Consider the following 20111-nt stretch of genomic DNA (forward strand, 5'->3'; position numbering starts at 1 on the left):
GGTAGAAGGGCCTACTATCTCTCATCTCCAGTATGCAGATGACACTCTCATCTTTTTAGATGCATCTGCTGATCAGGTGCTGAGTTTGATAACCATTTTAGCAAATTTTGAAATGGTGACAGGTTTGAAAGTAAATCTTGAAAAATGTCACCTTATCGGAATCGGGGATATTAGCAGAAGTAACATGGAGCAGTTTGCATCAGTGCTGAATTGTCAGATTGGGGAATTCCCTTTCCTTTATCTGGGGATCCCGGTTGGTTCAAAGATATCTGCTGTTAACGTCTGGAGTCCTCTGTTAGAATGGGTGGAGAAGAAGCTGGACTGGACAGTTGGAAGGCGAAGTACTTATCCTTTGGAAGTAGGATTATCCTCATTAGTTGTGTGCTTTCAAGCCTTCCCACATATTATCTATCTCTATTGAAGATTCCAAAGGAAGTGGCTGTCAAACTAGAGAAGATCCAAAGGGATTTTTTGTGGGAAGGGGCAGGAAGGGCCAAGAAGTTCCATCTGGTGAGCTGGAATAAAGTGTGTAGGCCTAAGGAAAGGGGAGGTTTGGGCCTTTGGGTATAAGAAGAATTAGGAATTTTAATAAAGCTTTATTAGGAAAACGGCTGTGGAGGTTTGGGCAGGAAGGAGAGGAGGAAGCACTGTGGAGGAGGGTGGTGGCTAGGAAATATGGAGTGGTGAGGTTTGGGTGGGAGCCAAGACAAGTTTCAAGTACTTATGGGGTTAGCGTGTGGAAGGGTATTATGAGATTCAACCAGGACTTCAGGGATCTGACAAAGTTTAAGTTGGAAAAGTTCAAGGATAAGATTCTGGGAAGATGATTGGACTGGTGTGGGGAAACTTTGTGAAATCTGTCCAAGGCTATCTAGACTGACTGAACATCAGGTCACTATTGACCAGTGGGGGTGGGGGGGGGGGAACAACTAGTCTGGATCCCAAGATTCAGAAGACCCCTGCACAAACAAGAAGTGGAAGAGTGCATTCAGCTGTTGAACAAACTAGAACAGTCCAATGTCTCTCCTTCTTCAGAGGATGGTCATTGGTGGAAAGAGTGTAAGGATGGCAGGTTTTCTATGAAATCCTTTTACTTGGCTTTGGTAAGAGATGATCAGGTTTCTGCTAGCTTAAAAGGAGTGTGGGGGAACCCAGTGCTGCCGAGAGTGGAGGCATTTTCTTGGTTGGTTGCCCTTGATAGTATTCTAACCACAGGTCACTTGAAGAAAAGAGGCTTTTTCCTTCCAAGTTTCTGCTATTTGTGCAAATTGGATGAGGAGACACTGAGATAGTGTTGCACCTGTTCAATTTGTTCCAAGTGGCAAAATTCATCTGGAATTTCTACTCCTTCCTTTTTGGAAAGTCAGTCTTCCAGCTTTCATCTCCTGCTGAGATTTTGTCTAGATGGCTGAAAATCAGTGGCAGCAAGAAAGCCAGAATTATGTGGGACTGTATTCCTTTTGCAGTTTACTGGTCACTGTGGGCTGAAAGGAATAGAAGAGCATTTGAAAACAAAGCAAAAAGTATGGATTTGATAGAGAATTTGTTTATTGACAAAAAAAAAAATAAAAAACAAATAGTTTCTGCCATGGGTTCTTGGGTCTCAGACTGGGTGCTGGTTCTTCCAGAGTTTGATCAAGTTAGAAGGGAGGATTTGATAGAGAATTTTTGGGGTGTTCTGGAATTACAACCTTGTAAGGAAGAATCTTCTCAGATTGTCTAGCTGTTTCTCAATCTGGGGTGTCTCCTTGACTTCCAATGTTTCGTTATCTTTTTCTTTTTTATAAAATTTTTATTCTATCCTTCAAAAAAAATATTCTTAGCACTTAAAACTATAATATAATTCATTCTCTGCTTGGTTAGCATTTCCATTAAGTCTTTATCTCTCAATCTATCCTTTAACATGGTGAGGACATATTTAGGAATTGGGGAGTGGTTGCAGCTACAACATCTATAAAACCTATTGTGCAGGGAATGTGGTCCCCTCCAACACAACAAAGAATAAAGTTGAACTTTGATGGGAGCTCTAGAGGTAATCCTGGGCCTTCAGGTATAGGGGGAGTTTTCAGAGATGGAGATGGGAGAATTGTTGCTATGTTTTCTGGGCCAATAGGGGTGGGAAACTCACTGAGAGCAGAAGTGATAGCTCTGCTTCAATATGTAAAATATGCCAAGCAATTGGGATTACACCAAGTTGAGATAGAAGGAGATTCTAACTTGTTAATGGACTGGCTGCAATCAGGCAAGTTGGGAGCGTGGATGTATCGACAACCCATATGGGAAATTCTCAATATAAGAAGGAAGCTTGATGCAGGCTTCAAGATCAGCTAATGGTCTGGCTGATACCTTAGCAAAACAAGGGACAGCGAGGGAAAGTTTGTTCTGGGCAGTTCTGTAATTCAAATTATTTGGGCTCAACTCCTATCTTTGGGGTTGACATTTGTATCTTAATTTTACAGTAATTAAGTTACCATTTCCAATAAAAAATCTATCCTTTAACATGGTCACCCTTCCTCTTTGCTCTTTCATCCTCTCTTCCATCAGATGACTAGATGACTCTTGAATCAGATCTGCGCCTTCCATTGCCCCATGTCTCCATTCCTCTTCTCTTACAAAATACCTTTTTGCCACCAGCAAGTGCATATGATAAGCTCATGTACGATACTGCATTTCTATCATTTCAGTTTTTACCACTGGTACATATTATTCACTTTGGGTACTCTGATAGACATTGGCAATTTATATGATCTTGTACTATTTAATTTTGTGATGGTAAGCACAGCCTATTGATAACAATATATTCTTTTGCAGTTGCAGAAGAAGGTTTCCCCCTTGTGCGTTGTTGCAGATGATAGCGTGTTCTTAACAATTCTTCTTGCAAATCTTTCACCATCCTCAAATATAATATCAGTATTTCCAGGGCTACAAGAGAAGGGTGCCCAATATTTACAAGCTGTAGCTGATGCAAATGGTTTCTCTATTAATCGTGTTAATGTTCTTGGGAAGAGACCAACATGTTTGACTACAGATGATACTGATCAGAAAAAGGTAATGTGTTAATGTAAGTGGTATGCCAATATGAATCTGTAAGTTGACAAATCACTACCTTAACCTTTATGTCTTTGCTCCATAAGATCTCCTCTTTACCTTAGATGAACATCAACATTATGTTCTGTGGAGAAATGGTGTAGTAAATTAGTTACTGTAGTTGCCGTTAATTTTTTATTATGTTTTTAGTTGCTGTTATATTGCTGCTACTTGGGTGGCAGGGGCATTTATGTCTTTGTACTGTTTTTATATTAAAAACATATAAATACTAATTGAGAGAGTGGGCGGCAGACTTATTAGGTGCACCCTTATCAATCTATTCTTCTTCTCTTCTCTTCTCCCCTGCTTTCTTCTATTCTTTTTCTCTTTTTTTTCTTTTGTTTCTTGCTGAAACTACATCAGAACTGTCAAGACTGCTGGATCAAACCAACAGAAGGCAGTTAAGCAGTTTTACAAGAGGAGGCCACATCAGCACAACTAACCATCCACTTGTAACAACTTCCTTGTAACAACTGTAACAATCAAGATTGTAAAACTATAAGTAGTAGAGAAAGAAAGGGAATAGGACATTGATTGTTTCAGCATTAAACTCTCTCTCTCTCTCTCTCTCTCTCTCTCTCTTTTCCTCTCTCTTCTTCCAAGAATTCAGGAGGTTGGCCCCTCGAAGAGCCCTAAGTTAGGAAGGTTCCTAACAAATTGGTATCAGAGTCAGCATAACCAACACAAAAAACACGTCAGTAGACACCCAAATGGATCAGATGGAGGTAGAGATTCATCGAATGTCTTCAGATCTCAAAGAAATGAAGGAAGGCTTCACTGCTCTCCTCCTTCGACTGGAGCAGGGGGCAACGAACATTGACAGAGGAAGCCAAGAAGGGTGCAGTAATGAAAACAGCCGCAGAACAGGGGCGACAACAAGAATAGACAAAATCGACTTCCCCATCTTCTCAGGCGGCGACCCAACTCCATGGATTCTCAGAGCCGAAAGGTATTTCGATTACCATGAAACACCGGGGCAAGATAGGGTAGCTCTGGCTTCTGCGCATCTTGAAGGGGAAACTAACCTCTGGTTTCAATGGTATAGAAGGGGGCACCCTCGTTAAACCTGGGCAGACTTCACGGACGCCATGACTTTCCGTTTTGGATCATCTAGGTTCGAAGTTCTTGATGAAAATTTGACAAAGCTGCGGCAGGTGGGATCAGTAAAAGAATACCAGATAGAGTTCGAAAGACTAGCCGTGAGAGTCCAAGGGTGGACGGAGAAGGCATTGATGGGAAGGTTCATCGGTGGCCTAAAAGAGGAACCACAACTGGAAGTGAAAGCGATGCAGCCCACTTCGGTCATCAGTGCGGCAACACTAACCAGATTGTATGAGGACAAGTTCAGTTGAGCAAGAAAGGTGCAGCGACCATGGGGTCTCGGAGCGAGAAGGGAGCAAGAAAGGACGATAGCACCGGAGGAAGGGGTATTGGGCCCAGGCCACTGGTTCCTTTCAAATGGCTGGCCGGGGCAGAGATGCAAGCCAGCAGAGATAAAGGTCTTTGTTACAACTGTGAAGAGAAATTTGGGCCGGGACATTGCTGTAAGAAACAACAAGTGTTTCTCCTCCAAACAGATGATGAAGAGGAAGACATCACCGATTGCAGAGAGTCTAAACTAGGGTGGGAAATACAATCTAATGGCACGCCTGAAATATCCTTACAAGCCCTTAAGGGACTTGCGTCCCCTCAGACAATGAGAGTTGCAGGGCTGATCCTAGGACGCCAAGTGTCAATCCTCATAGACAGAGGCAGCTCCCTTAACTTCATAACTCAAGTCTTGGTGGATAAAATGGGACTTTTGGTTCAACCCACAACGGCCTTTACGGTTCATGTGGCCAACGTTAACAGCCTATCTTGCAATAGCATTTGCATGGGCCTACCACTAAAGATTCAAGGTCATCAGTTTGCGGTGGACCTATATCCTCTCTATCTCAGTGGAGCGGACGTGGTGCTAGGCATTTAATGGTTAAGACAGCTAGGATCCGTGGTCAGCGACTGGGCCCATCTCACCATGGACTTCACATCAGGAAACTCTACAGTCCATCTACAAGGGAAAACATGCAAGGGCCCAAGGCCCATCAGTCTTGCAACACTGACAAAGCAAAGAGGAGATCCAGATCAACCCATATTCATGCACATGGACTCAAATTGGACCAGGCCATCCTTAGCTAACAGCAGCCCAGATGGGCCTAGAGACTTCCAATGCCGCCTACAACAACTCCTTCAGCACTATGGCAACGTGTTTAAAGAACCCCAAGGACTGCCACCACGCCGGGAGCATGACCACCGCATCCCCCTCATGCTGGGACCAGCCCTGACCAATGTAAGACCCTACCGATACCCTTACTTTCAGAAATCTGAAATCAAGAAGGAAGTTCAAGATATGCTTAAGCAAGAGATAATACAGTCCAGTCACAACCCATTCTTGTCACCGGTACTATTAGTCAAGAAAAAGGATGGGACGTGGCGATTTTGTATTGATTACAGAGCCCTTAACAGCATCACCATTAAGGACCGATTCCCGATACCAGTCATTGATGAGCTGCTTGATGAACTCAGTCAAGACACCATATTCTCAAAACTGGATTTACGAGCTGGGTATCATCAAATAAGGGTACATAGGGAGGATGTTCACAAAATGGCTTTCAAGACATGATGGCCACTATGAGTTCCGAGTCATGCCATTTGGGCTGACCAATGCTCCAGCCACATTTCAAGCCTTGATGAATGACATATTCCAGCCAGATTTACGTAAGTTCATCCTTGTTTTCTTTGACGACATATTGGTCTACAGTCGCCATTGGGAGGAACATCTGAACCATTTACAGGTCACCCTTGCAACACTTGAGGCCCACCAGCTATTCGCTAAAGAGTCCAAGTGCTCCTTTGGACAAAACCAAGTTCACTACTTGGGACATGTTGTAGAAAAGGGGACTGTAGCGGCTGACCTAGATAAAATCTCCAGTATACTGGGCTGGCCGCAACCCAAACGTGTGAAAGAATTGAGGGCCTTCTTGGGACTATCCGGGTACTACCACCGCTTCATCAAAAACTACAGCCTAATAGCTACCCTATTGACCCAATTGCTGAAACAAGACGCTTTTAACTGGTCAAACCAGGCCCAACAAGCTTTTGAGCAATTGAAACAGGCATTTGCGAGCCCTCCAACATTAGCACTGCCCGATTTCACAAAAGATTTCATCATTGAGTCTTGGGTCAAGGTGTTGGGGCTGTTCTCATGCAAGAGGGGCAACCACTAGCCTTTTTCAGCAAGGCCTTAACATCACAAAAGTGGGCCAAATCAGTTTATGAGCAAGAATTAATAGCAATAGTCTTAGCAGTCCAACATTGGCGGTCCTACTTGATCGGTAGACGGTTCACAATTCGGACCGACCATCAAAGTCTGAAGTTCTTATTGGATTAATCAGTTCTATCCCCAGAACAACAATGCTGGATATCCAAGCTACTGGGGTATGACTACAGAATTGAATACAAAGCAGGGATTGCTAACCGAGTGGAAAACACTCTCTCACGGCACCCACAATCATTTCAATTATTAGTTACTTCCCCAACTTCTCCACTTCTGGATCTACTGCGAAAAGAATCCCAATCCCATAAGGAGTTATAGTAGTTGAAGGCCCAAGTATTGGCAAATCCCTCACTGCACCTTGGGTACACAGTTATGAATGATCTACTCTTCTTCAAAGGACGCCTGGAAATCCCGACAGCCTCTGCTCATCTCAGAAAGCTCCTGGAATTATTCCATGCCTCACCCACGGGTGGCCACTTCGGCATCCTACGAACACAAAATCGCATCGCCACACAATTTCATTGGAAAGGCATGCGTACATCTATCCAAAACTTCATAGCCGAGTGTGCAGTATGCCAACAAAACAAGTCAGCCACTACAACACCAACAGCCCTCTTGCAACCACTCCCAATACCAACCCAAGTTTGGGATGATATATCAATGGATTTCATCATGGGATTGCTCGTTTTTGCCGGCAAAACAATTATCCTTGTGGTGGTAGATAGACTGACAAAATACAGTAATTTCCTACCTCTATCACACCATTTACAGCAGCCACAGTTGCTGAATTATTCCTCCGGGAAATTGTGTGCTTACATGGGCTCCCCAGCTCAATTGTATCAGACAGGGACCCTATCTTTATGAGCCGTTTTTGGGCTGAGCTTTTCCGCCTACACGGGGTTAAACTATTCAAGTCAACTAGCTACCACCCCCAATCTGATGGACAGACAGAGGCAGTTAACAAGAGTCTCGAAACATATCTGAGGTGCTTCGCGGGAGATCAACTAAGACAATGGGTGAAGTGGATCAAATGGGTCGAATGGTGGTCTGACACTTTCCATAGTGCCGTGGGGATGACACCCTTCAGATCTTTATATGGTCGGGACCCTCCCCCACTACTTCCTTATGAAAAAGGAACCACCATAGTAGCGGTTGTTGAAGAACAACTAACGCAATGGGATGAGGTGCTAAGGGAACTGAGACATCATCTATTACAGGCACAACAATGGATGAAGCACACCTTATGATAAACACCACAAGAATATCCAATATGAAGTAGGTGATTGGGTGTTTCTCAAATTACAACCCTTTAGGCAGATTTCGATTGCAAGCTGACAGTGGGACAAACTCAGCCCGCGCTATTTTGGCCCATTTAAAATTCTAGAGAGAATAGGATCAGTGGCCTACAAACTGGACCTTCCGGCAACATCCAAACTGCACTCTGTATTCCAGATCTCCTTATTGAAGAAGGGGCAGAAGTCAGGAGTCATTACAAGTGCGACCCTTCCCATATTTTCAGAAGAAGGACAAGTGCAGACTGAGCCAACCCGCATTATTGATTTCAGATGGGTGCGCCAAGGAGGCAAAGTCATACCAGAGGCATTAGTTGTTTGGTCCAACCTTCCAGAAGAGGATGCAACCTGGGAATCCTACTTAGATCTGCAATCTAATTTTCCTACATTAGACCTTGAGGGCAAGGTCGCTCTAAAGGAAGGGGGGATTGTCAAGACTACTAGAACAAACCAACAGAAGGAAGTTAAGCAGTTTTACAAGAGGAGGCCACGTCAGCACAACTAACCATCCACTTGTAACAACTGCCATCCACTTGTAACAACTTCCCTGTAACAACTATAACAATCAAGATTGTAAAACTTTAAGTAGTAGAGCAGGAAAGGGAATAGGATATTGATTGTTTCAGCATTAAACTCTCTCTCTCTCTCTCTCTCTCTCTCTCCCTCTCTCTCTCTTTTCCTCTCTCTTCCTCCAAGAATTCAGGAGGTTGGCCCCTCGAAGAGCCCTGAGTTAGGCAGGATCCTAACAAGAACATAGGCCGACTGTGAACAGATCAACGAACTTGGTACTAGAGCCAAGTTTAGGGCCTCTTAGGGCTCTCATGTAGGGTTCTCTCAGTTGACTACATGAGGATAAATTAAGGCTGGAGTTTTTAGCTTGGTATGCTGATTCTTGGAGGTTTTTGAAGAAGTTTGTTTCTGCCCAAGACCTGTGTAATCTTGGAGATCACCACCAACAGGAAAAATCAGAGATTTGAGATCAGATAGAAGTTTAAAGGTTTAAACCTTCATTGGGAGTGGTGCTCAGGTTTTTACAGTCATAGGATGGTTGGTTAACTCTATGTAGACTCATATAAGTTGGCACTATCTCTGGATGTCCTCGGCCAAGGAGACCTGGAATAGCGTTACTGGAACCTATTCATAGAAGTTGAATGTGGCTAGAGTCTACAAGCTGAGAAGTGATGTGAAGAACCTAAGACTGAGGGAGAAGAGTGTGGTAATCTACTATTCTATACTGAAATCCCTATGGTAGGAAATTGATGTTATGGATACAGTTGTATGGGAGAGTAAGAATGATGCAGAAATGTTTAGGAAGTTGGTGGAACGAAACAGTGTTTTTGAATTTCTTACTAGACTCGACCCTGAGTTTGACATCATTAGACAGAATATTTTGGCCAAAGAATCAAAGATGAGATTACTCTTACCTAGGCATATGCTATGGTAAGTAGTGAGGAGAGTAGGCGTTAAGTTCAGTTATAGAGTCCACCTACAGAACACTTTGCACATGTTGGAATAAAGCTGAAGGGTCCAACTGAGAAGGAGTAGGTATGTGATTATTGCAAGAAATCGAGGCATACGAAGGAGACTTGCTGGAAGCTTCATCCTGATCTTCTACCTGACCGGTTTAAGAATAACAACAATTTTAAGAAGGGCAGTCAGACAGGAACCTAAGACAGCTAATGTTGCCACAGTACTGGAAGGAGGAAGTAAGGAGAGTGAAGAGAAGTCAACCATTGAACAGTTGGCAGCATGAAGGCAGATTTTGAGAAGTATGGAAGGCTGTTAAATCACTTGGAGGCTACTATTTCTACATCTCACTCTTCAGGCTGTTTGATAGGTATTCATGCATTTGCTCACTCAGCTATTCGTGCTTCTTTAAACCATGCTTCGGTTTCAGGTAATCATAAAATCCCTTGGATCATTGATTCTGGTGTATCAGACCATATGACCAGCTTGTCTAATCTTTTCTGTTCATACCACTTCCTCTCTGGTAAAGAGAAAATATCCCTTGCTAATGGGTCTCTTGCTCCCATTTTTGGCAAAGGGGATATAAAGACCTCTGACACCCTTTATTTATCCTCTATCCTACATGTCCCTAAACTTAATACAAATCTTTTATCTTTTAGCAGCTTAACTAAATCCATGAACTGTAGCATAACCTTCTTTCCCACTCATTGTGTTTTTCAGGACCTGCAATCTAAGAGGATGATTGGGAGTGGCTATGAGGCGAATGAAATATACTTGCTGGACACACCTGATAGAGCTCTTGGACCACCTCATGGAGTTGCCTTGGAGTCGGTCTTGTTAGAGTCTGTTGACAAAGTCATGTTATGTCACTTTCGGTTTGGTCATTTATCTTTTTCTGCTTTGAGTCATTTGTTTCCAAATATGTTTAAGGGGAGTGTCTTTATCAAGTCTTCAATGTGAGTCGTGTGAACTGACAAAGCATTATAGACAATCTTATTTAGTATGCAATAAAAGATCTATTTCTCCTTTTCGTATTGTTCACTCTGATGTGTGGGGGCCATATCATTTTCCTACTATGGGGGGTTACATGTACTTTATCCTTTTTATTGATGATTACTCTTGTTACACTTGGATTTATTTCATGAAATCTCGGGATGAGGTACCAACTATTGTGCAAAAATTTCATGAACTCATTCTTACCCAGTTTAACACCCGGATCAAAATATTCCGTTTTGATAGTGCTAAGGAGTATTTTGAGAAAACCCTCTCAACCTATCTTGAAACTTTTGGGGTTATTCATCAAAGTTCTTTTCCTACACTCCACAACAAAATGGAGTGGCGGAAAGGAAGAACCAGCATGTGGTTGAAGTTGCCAGATCCCTCCTTTTCGCATCTCATGTTCCTATAAAATTTTGGGAAGATGCTGTCCTTATTGCTACCTTTTTGATTAATCATATGCCTTCTCAGGTTCTTGGCTTCAAAACCCTCTTTAGCCTTCTCTTTCCGGATGAGGATCTCTTCTCTCTTCCTCTCCGTGTTTTTGGGTGCACTTGCTATGTGCTTGTTCACAACCATCAAAGGCACAAATTTGAACCTAAGGCTCGTAAATGTGTTTTTCTGGGATATGCCCCCACGCAGAAGGGATATTGCTGTTTTGATCCGGTTAGTGGCACTTGCTTTGCATCTTGGGATGTCACATTTGCTGAGTCTACTCCTTTCTTTAGTATTCCTCTTGAGGGGGCGAAAACCGAAGAACCCTTTGCTATGTCTCCAATAGTTCCTCTTCCTATTCCTTTTGAGTTATCTGATGAGGTGTCCACTTCTCCCACTGGACATACCTCCAGCATTCCTGCTTCTCCTTCTCCACCTCATCCTCCTGTAATTCTTCTTCATCCTGTTCTCCTAAGGTGGTACCAAAGGCACAGATTCAGACATGGGCAAGTTGTTTCCACTCCTACAAAAGAGCTTCTTGCTCCTTCCATCATTACTGAGGTAACAGGTCAGCCTTCCTCTGACTCATCTACTTCTTTCCCAGACCTTGATTTTCCTATTGCTCTTCGCAAGGGCAAGTGGAAGTGTAGAACCCATTGTATCTCCAAACACCTGTCTTATAGCCTTTTATCTCCTACCTACTACTCTTTTCTTGCTTCTGTTTCTTCACATGTGATACTTAGTCTGTACCAGAAGCCCTATCTAAATCTGAATGGAGGGGCGCTATGATGGCTGAACTGGATGCTTTGCATAAGAACCACACTTGGGATATTGTTGACTTGCCAGAAGGGAAGGAACTAGTGGGTTGTAAATGGGTATTTGCCATTAAATATCATTCTAATGGGTCTATTGAGAGGTTTAAGGCCAGGCTGGTTGCTAAAGGCTACACTCAGATGTATGGTATTGACTATCTTGAGACATTTGCTCCTGTGGCTAAGATGACCTCAGTTCGGGTTTTGTTATCTCTAGCTGCTACTTTTGATTGGCCTCTCCACCGGTTTAATGTTAAACACGCCTTCTTGAATGGAGATCTACATGAAGAGGTCTATATGTCTTTGCCTCTGGGGGTGTATGGAAAGGAAATGTAAGGAAAGGTGTGTAAATTGTAGAAATCCATTTATGCTCTCAAATAGTTTCATCGGGCTTGGTTTGAGAAGTTTAGGGCTGCTCTTATCTCATTTGGTTACACAAGAACTCAATCTGACCATACCTTGTTCTTGAAAATAAGTGGCTCTTTGGTGATTTTTTGATAGTTTATGTTGATGATATTGTGGTCACGAGTAAGGACACCCAAGAGGTCAGTAAACTCAAAAGATTTCTTAACTCTGAATTTGAGATCAAGGATTTAGGAGATCTCTGATAGTTTTTGGGCATTGAAGTTGCTAGATCTAAGGATGGTATCTTCTTTTCTCAATGCAAATATGTCCTTGACCTCCTTGCTGAGATTGGTAAACTTGGTGCTAAACCGGCCTCTCCTCCCAATCTTATTGGTTACAGATTTGGTCCGGTTTGTTTCAAGAACAAACTTTGAAAAATGTAGTTTTTCTAAATCAGGGATTACGATTCCCGAAAGGGAGAAAGAAATTTTTTGAAATTTTGCCCAGCCACCCTACATGACTCAGCCATCCATATGATGGATCTCCCTTCCCTTCAGAAAATATAGGTGGATGAGTTGGGGGAGGAGGGGGGATAGGAACATGTGTGGTAGACACAGTGGAAGGAGAGGCAATAGAAGAAGATGACTCAACAGAAGACTCAAAAGGAACTGGAAGAGGAACAATTGGAGACATAGCAAATGGTTCCTCAGAATGCTCCTCCTCAGGAGTACCAAAGAAAGGAATAGACTCGGCATAACTGACATCCCTAGAGACAAAGCGGGTGCCACAAACCGGATCAAAACAATATTATCCTTTCTGTGTGGAGGCATACCCAAGAAAAATGAACTTATGTGCCTTAGGCTCAAATTTTTGTTTCTAATGATTATGATCATGTACATAGCAGGTGCACCCAAAAACTCGGAGAGGAAGAGAAAAGAGATCCTCATCCGGAAAGAAAAGGCTAAATGGGGTTTTGAAACCCATAAACCGGGAAGGCATACGATTAATCAGAAAAGTGGCAGTAAGGACAATATCCCCCCAAAATTTAATAAGAACATGAGATGCAATAAGGAGGCATCTAGCAACCTCAACCAGATGGCAGTTCTTCCTTTCCACTACTCCATTCTATTGTGGAGTGTAGGAACAAAAACTCTGATGAATAACCTCAAAGGTCTCAAAGTAGGATGAGTGATTCCTCTCAAAATATTCCTTAGCATTATCATATCAAAATATTTTGATCCGAGTGTTAAACTGGGTAAGGAAGTTCATGAAATTTTTGCACAATAATTGGTACTTCATCTCGGGATTTCATAAGATAAATCCAAGTATAGTGAGATTAATCATCAATAAAGAGGAATAAAATACTTGTAAACCCCCATAGTAGGCAAATGATATGGCGCCTACACATCAGAGTGCACAATATGAAAAGGAGAAATAGATCTTTTGTTGCTTATTAAATAAGAATGTCTACAATGCTTTGGAAGTTCACAAGACTCACAATGAAGACTCGATAAAGACACTCCTTTAAACATATCGGGAAACAAATGACTCAAGGTAGGAAAAGGTAAATGACCAAACCATAAATGACATAACATGACTCTATCAATAGACTCTGACAAAACAGATTCCTATTAGGTGTGTTTAGCAGGTATATTCCATTCGCCTCATTGCACTCCCAGTTGTCCTCTGGGATTTTAGGTCCTAAAAAACACAATGGGTAGGAAAAGAGGTTATGCTACAGTTCATGGATTTAGTCAAGATACTAACAGTTAAAAGATTGGTATTAAGTTTGGGGACATGAAGGACATAGGATAAAGCAAGTGTGTCAGATGCCTTGATACCTTCTTTGTCAGAGATGGGAGCAAGAGACCTATCAACAAGGGATATCTTCTCTCTACCAGAGAGGAGCTGATATGAACAAAAGAGGTTAAACAAACTGGTCATATGGTCTTATGCACCAGAGTCAATAATCGAAGGGATTTTTTGATTACTTGAAATCGTAGCATGATTTGCAGAAGCACGAGTACCCGAGTGAGCAAATGCGGATGATGAGGTGTTGCCTGAAGGGTTGGATGCTGAAACAATGGTCTCCAAGAGATTAAGTGACCTCCCATTATCCCATACTTTTCAAACTCTGCCTTTATTGCTGCCAACTGCTCCATAGGTGATCTTTCTTCATTTTCCTTGTTTCTACCCTCAGCACAATGGCAACATTAGCATTCTTAGGCTTCCCAGTTTGACCATTCTTCTTAAAGTTGTTATTTTTGTTGTTCCAAAACCTGTTCGGGAGAAGATTTGGATGAAGTTTCCAACAAGTGTCCTTAGTGTGCTTCGGCTTCTTGCAGTATTCTTGCCATAGTGACTTCAACATGGAGTAATAAACTGCTACACTCTTCCCCCCCTGTCTCAAATTGTTCACATCACTCTTCAACCTATAGGCTCTTGCAACATTTAACTTCTATGAATATGTTTTTGTAATACTGTCCCAAATCTCCTTGGCTGACGTCATCTAGAGATAATGCTGACTTATATGGGGCTGCATAGAATTGACCAACCACCCAATCACTATGTAGTTCTCTTGAATCCATTTCTCATATGCAGGGTCTGTCTCTGCAGGTTTCACCTTACTACTTGTGAGATACCCTAGTTTACCTCTACTTCAAACATAAATCTGTATGGATTATGGATTGTGCCCAAGCTAGGTAATTGGTTCCATCTAGTTTAATTATGGTCTCACCAATCAAAAGGGAATCTACCAGACCAACCTTGGATACTGACATCTGCTTCATTTTACTTCCAAAATACTCCATCGATCAAACAAAAATAAAAAAAACTAGTTTTTCAATCTTTATATACCTAATTGAGGTCAGTACAATACCTAGAGATTCAAAAACTAGGGTTTCACTGCACTCGACTGTCGGGGAGGAAGAGAGAAGTAGCTGCTCCTACCAGAGCTTACCGACCTTCTTCAAATCTCAACCGTACACTTCTGGGGATCAAACTACACCTCCCAATCCCTAAGCGCCACACCCAATCCTTCTCCTTAACTTGTAACTTGAAATCTCTCTCGTCGGCTGGGGTTTTGGGCAGAAAAATACAGCTTCAATTCTTGGCAATTTTCGGCTAGATTCTAACTCTCCAAACCCTCTACCAACTAGGCAAATAGCCCTCAAAGGCCTCTTATTCTCTCGGTTAATGCCATGGTTGGTTCTTCTTAAGGAGATTAGTCAAAGGTGCTGTGAATTTGTCCTTCAAACCTGATAAAAAGCTGATAAAAAAATAAGAAAAGTGAGAGAGAAAAGAAGGTTATTGCAGAATAGAATAAGAAGATGGAGAAGAAGAAGACAGTTCGATGGGTTTCTCTCTCCCTTCACTAATCTTGATAAATTGTGCTAATTACAAGTCTGCCCTTTAAGTGGGCGGCCAACAAAGCAAGAACATAAAAGAAATTAAAAAGAGATTAACAAGCCCATTAACTCATAAAACAGATAGAACACTACTTAAACATAAAAACAAATATTAGGGCCCATTCAGCCCAGTCTCTCTGCATACACAAAGGGAAACAACGTTGCACCTTATCTATTGCCCATTCCATCTCCCATTTTCTTTCTTATGAACACCTTTCACCTTCATATAAATCCTTTTGGGTAACCATTGCTGCTATACCCATTCCCAAATATAGTACAGGAAGCCTTGGTAGTACCCGAGTGGAAGGAAGCGGCGAAAGTTGAGATGGATGCTCTGACAAAAAATGATACTTAGGAGTTAGTGGATCAACCAAGAGGGAAGAAACCAGTTGGATGATGATGGGTTTTTACATTGGAGTACAATGCAGATGGTTCAATTGAAAGGTACAAGGCCCTACTGGTTGCTAAGGGATACATACAAACTTATGGTATTGATTATGTAGAAACTATGCACCAGTTGCCAAAATTAACACTACCAGAGTGTTGTTGTCACTGGTTGCAAACTTCTCATGGATGTTGTTCTAGATGGATGTTAAAAATGCTTTCCTGAATGGTGATCTATAGGAAGAGGTAATATATAGAGTTGCCTTAGGGTTTCTATGCTGGGGATTTTGGAAAGAAATTTTGTCAGCTGAAGAAGGCTTTGTATGGTTTCAAGCAGTCTCCAAGGGCAAGGTGTGATAGGTTCGGACTTGCCTTGGAGAAAATTGATTATGTGTAGGCTCAATTTGATCACTCTCTTTATCGAGAAAACAGGTTCAACCTTAACTCTTTTGGTTGTGTATGTTGATGATATTGTGGTGATAGACGATGATAGTGATGAGATTAATTCTCTAAAGGAGTTAACTTAGTAAGGAGTTCGAGGTGAAGGATCTTGGTGATTTGTGATATTTCTTGGGAATTGAAGTAGCCGGGTCTAAGCATGATATCTTCCTCTCTGAAGGAAATCTAGAAAATTGGGAGTTAAACTAGTAGACACACCAATTAACCCTTGGACGCTAACCGAGCTTTCAACTGTTCAACACTCCCATCAGGTAAGTATTTAACCGTGTACACCCACTAACAGCCGACAACATGCTTACCTGGCGGAAGAGTGGTGAGGTCCCACGTATGAGTACGGGTTAGAGCTGAGAGTTCTTCTTCCATTGCTTGGTGCCACCTTGGAGAAGTGAGGGCTTCCTGGACATCCTTGGGAACAGAGACAGAGGATAACATAGAAACAAATTGTCGATGGGAAGCCGAGAGGTGAGATACAGAAACATAATTGGAAATGGGGTGGAGAGTGCAACAACGTTTACCTTTCCACAAAGCAATAGGAAGATCAAGGTCAAAATTTGGGGTTGGGGCCGGGGTGGGAACAACTACCGGATCTATTGACAGTGATGAAGCTAGGGGAGGAGCCATTGCCTAACAATGTGTATACACTTGCTAGATAGGTGGTCCTCTCTCAGGTAACTGCACTGGAGGCAAAGACTGGGTCACAATTGGAACAAGAGGAACGGGATCTCAACAGGAACTGGAAGAGGGGGTAATGGCAACGGAGAAGTATCCGACTCGGAGAAAAAAGAAATAAACCCAAAAAATGTGACATCAAAACACACAAAAGAACGCCAAAAACGAGGATTATAACACTTATACCCTTTTTGAGTCCTAGAATAGACAAGAAAGACACATCTAGTGGATCTAGCATCTAACTGGTCCATTCCAGGCCCAAGATTATGAATGAAACACACGTATCCAAAAACTCTGGGAGTAAGGGAAAAAGGAGACAACGTGGGAAACAAAACAGAGAATGGGGATTGACCTTCAAGGATAAACATGGGCTTGCGGTTAATAAGAAAGCAGGATGTAAGTACAACATCACTCCAAAAGGGTTTGGGGACATTCATCTGATGTAAGAGGGACCGAGTAGTTTCCAAAAGGTGACGGTTGTTTCTTTCTACCACCCCATTTTGTGGAAGGGTGTAGGTACATGAGGTTTAATGGATAATGCCATGTTGTTCCAAATATTCTTGAAAGGGTGTGGAAAAATACTCGCGACCATTATTAGAATGAAGAATTTTAATATGTACACCAAAATGATTGCGAATTTCAGCATAAAATTTCTGGAAGATAGAAAGCAATTCACTCTTTTCTTTCATAAGGTAAAACCATGTCATCCTTGAATAACCATCAACAAAAATTACAAAGTACTTGTAACCTCTTGACAGTGTAGCCGGCCAGAGATAGGTGGAAGAGGAGAGAAGAGAAGAGAAAAGAAAAGAGAGAGTTTGCAATGCAACAGTACTGACGGCGCCAGTGTTTATTTAATATATATAGGTCGACAGAAATAACAAGGGAAAAGACCCTTGTGCCCCTGAGTACAATAACAGACATAACAGAAATAAAAAACGAAATAAAAACACTTTAATTAGACAAACAGGCCCTAACAACTGCAACTAAGTTATTCTAACATTATTCCAACACTCCCCCTCAAGTTGGAGCATAGATGTCAATCATGCCCAACTTGTCACACAAATCTTTGTGCCACACATGATGAAGACCTTTGGTGAAGATATTTGCAAGTTGCTCTTCCGAGTTGACATATGGTGTACACACTTCTCCACTTTCAAGTTTCTCTCTGATAAAATGTTTGTCCACTTCAATGTGTTTCGTCCTATCATGCAGAACTGGATTAGCAGCAATATTGATGGCTGCTTTATTGTCACAGTAGAGTGAAGTAGGATTGTTTACTGCAAAACCCAGTTCACCTAACAAATTTATTATCCACATGATTTCCGCAACCCCATGAGCCATCGCTCTATATTCTGCTTCAGCACTGGATCTAGCCACCACACTTTGTTTTTTGCTTCTCCATGTGACAAGGTTTCCTCCTACAAAGGCACAATAACCACTGGTGGACTTTTGGTCATTGACTGCTCCTGCCCAATCTGCATCAGTATATACTTCCACTTTTAAGTGATTGTATTTCTGGAACAACAAACCAGCCCCAGGAAACTTCTTGAGATATCTCAAGATCCTCTCTACAACAACAAACCAACACTTTTAAGTGAGTTGTCATCGGGCTGTGCATGAATTGACTAAGGACACCCACTGCATAGGCAATATCAGGCCTGGTCATAGACAAATACAGAAGTCTCCCCACAAGTCTCTGGAACATCTTTACATCTTTCAAAAACTCTCCCTGACTGTCTCCCAGATGGTGATTAGGTTCAATAGGTGAATTAGATGGTTTTACCCCCAACTTGCTTGTATCTTCTAGTAGATCTAGTACATACTTCCATTGGGAAATAAAGATGCCCTTGTGAGAACGGGCAACTTCAATTCCAAGGAAGTATCGTAAGGAGCCTAGATCCTTCACCTCAAATTTAGTGGCTAAGAATTTTTTTAGTCTCTGGATTTCAGCCTCCCAATCTCCTGTGATCACTATGTCATCCACATACACAATAAGAGTTGCAATTTTACCTTCACCTCTTTTTACAAACAAAGTATGATCTGATTGGCATTGTTTGAATCCCATTTGTTGGACTGCTACATGTAACTTACTAAACCAAGCCCGAGGTGATTGTTTCAATCCATATAGGGACTTTTTCAACCTGCACACCTTTTGTTCACTGCCTCTGGCACAGAACCATGGGGATTGGGTCATGTACACCTCCTCTTCCAAGTCACCATTCAAGAAGGCATTCTTGATGTCCAATTGGTGAAGATCCCAGTGAAGCCTCTTGCTACCAGTCTAGCCTTGTACATTTCAATAGTTCCATCAGCTTTGTGTTTCACTGTGAACACCCACTTGCACCCCACTGGTTCCTTCCCCTCAGGAAGATCTACCAACTCCCACGTACCATTTTTATGTAAGGCATCAATTTCTTCCTGCATTGCATCTGTCCATTCAAGTTTTGACAAAGCTTCTGCCACGGTCTTAGGGATGGGAACGCTGTTCACAGAGGAGAGGAAGTCACGGTACGAGGGTGAAACATGCTCATAGGACACAAAGTTAGAGATAGGATGATAAGTGGTACAGGATCTAACACCCTTTCTCTTAGCAATAGGAATATTAAGATCATTGGGGACATGTGAATCAACATTTATAGGAGCAATGGGAGCAAGTGTACCTGGCTGATGAGACGGATTTGCCTCGGGTGAATCCGATGATGTTGGTTGCATAGTGTCCGGCTCCATGGCTCTTGAACTCTGCTGGCTCTTATGACGACGATGGAAAACCCGGAACGGAGGAGGATCGGGTAAAGGAGGTAGTTGAATCTGAGTCGTTGCCTGTTTCTCCTCAACCCTACTCTCCCCCTGAGGAGAAACCGAGAAGAACGGTTGACTCTCAAAGAATGAGACATCAATGGAAACATAGTACTTACGGGCAATGGGATCATAGCAACGATACCCCTTTTGAGATGAGGGGTAACCAAGAAAAACACAAGGAATAGCCCGAGGGTCATGTTTACCACGAGTAGGTGATAGGTAGTGGACAAAACAACGACACCCAAAGACACGCATCGGAATGGTGGATAGCGGGGCTGTAGGGAACAGGAGCTGATGTGGGGCCTTATACTCTAGTAGCTGAGAGGGCATGCGATTGATGATATATGTCACACACAATACTGCATCAATCCAGAACTGTTTTGGCACATTCATATGAACCAGCAAGCCACGAGCAACTTCGAGTAGATGACGATTTTTTTGTTCAGCCACACCATTTTGTTGGGGTGTCCTGGCACAAGAGCTTCGCTGAAGTGACCCACTCGAAGCAAAGAACTTCGTGAGATCACTATGGAAATATTCCTTTGCATTGTCCGACTGGAAAATATGAATTTCCGTTTGGAACTGAGTGAACACCATGCGTTGGAAATCTTTCACAATTTGTGGCATTTCATCTCGAGATCGC

The 20111-nt window shown here is 42.3% G+C and overlaps 1 protein-coding gene across 1 annotated transcript in view; it reads left to right on the forward strand.

Moving 5' to 3' along the window:
* PRMT7 (protein arginine methyltransferase 7) overlaps positions 1-20111 on the forward strand; it is a 79959-nt gene that overhangs the window by 25035 nt on the left and 34813 nt on the right. Inside the window, exon 8 of the mRNA XM_088962270.1 lies at positions 2812-3048. Coding sequence (XP_088818396.1) covers positions 2812-3048 — 237 coding nt within the window. The remainder of the gene's footprint in view (positions 1-2811; positions 3049-20111) is intronic.

This window comes from Nelumbo lutea, chromosome 1, assembly GCF_056320005.1.
Source record: "Nelumbo lutea isolate HS-2025 chromosome 1, American lotus-T2T, whole genome shotgun sequence".
Lineage (NCBI taxonomy): Eukaryota > Viridiplantae > Streptophyta > Magnoliopsida > Proteales > Nelumbonaceae > Nelumbo > Nelumbo lutea.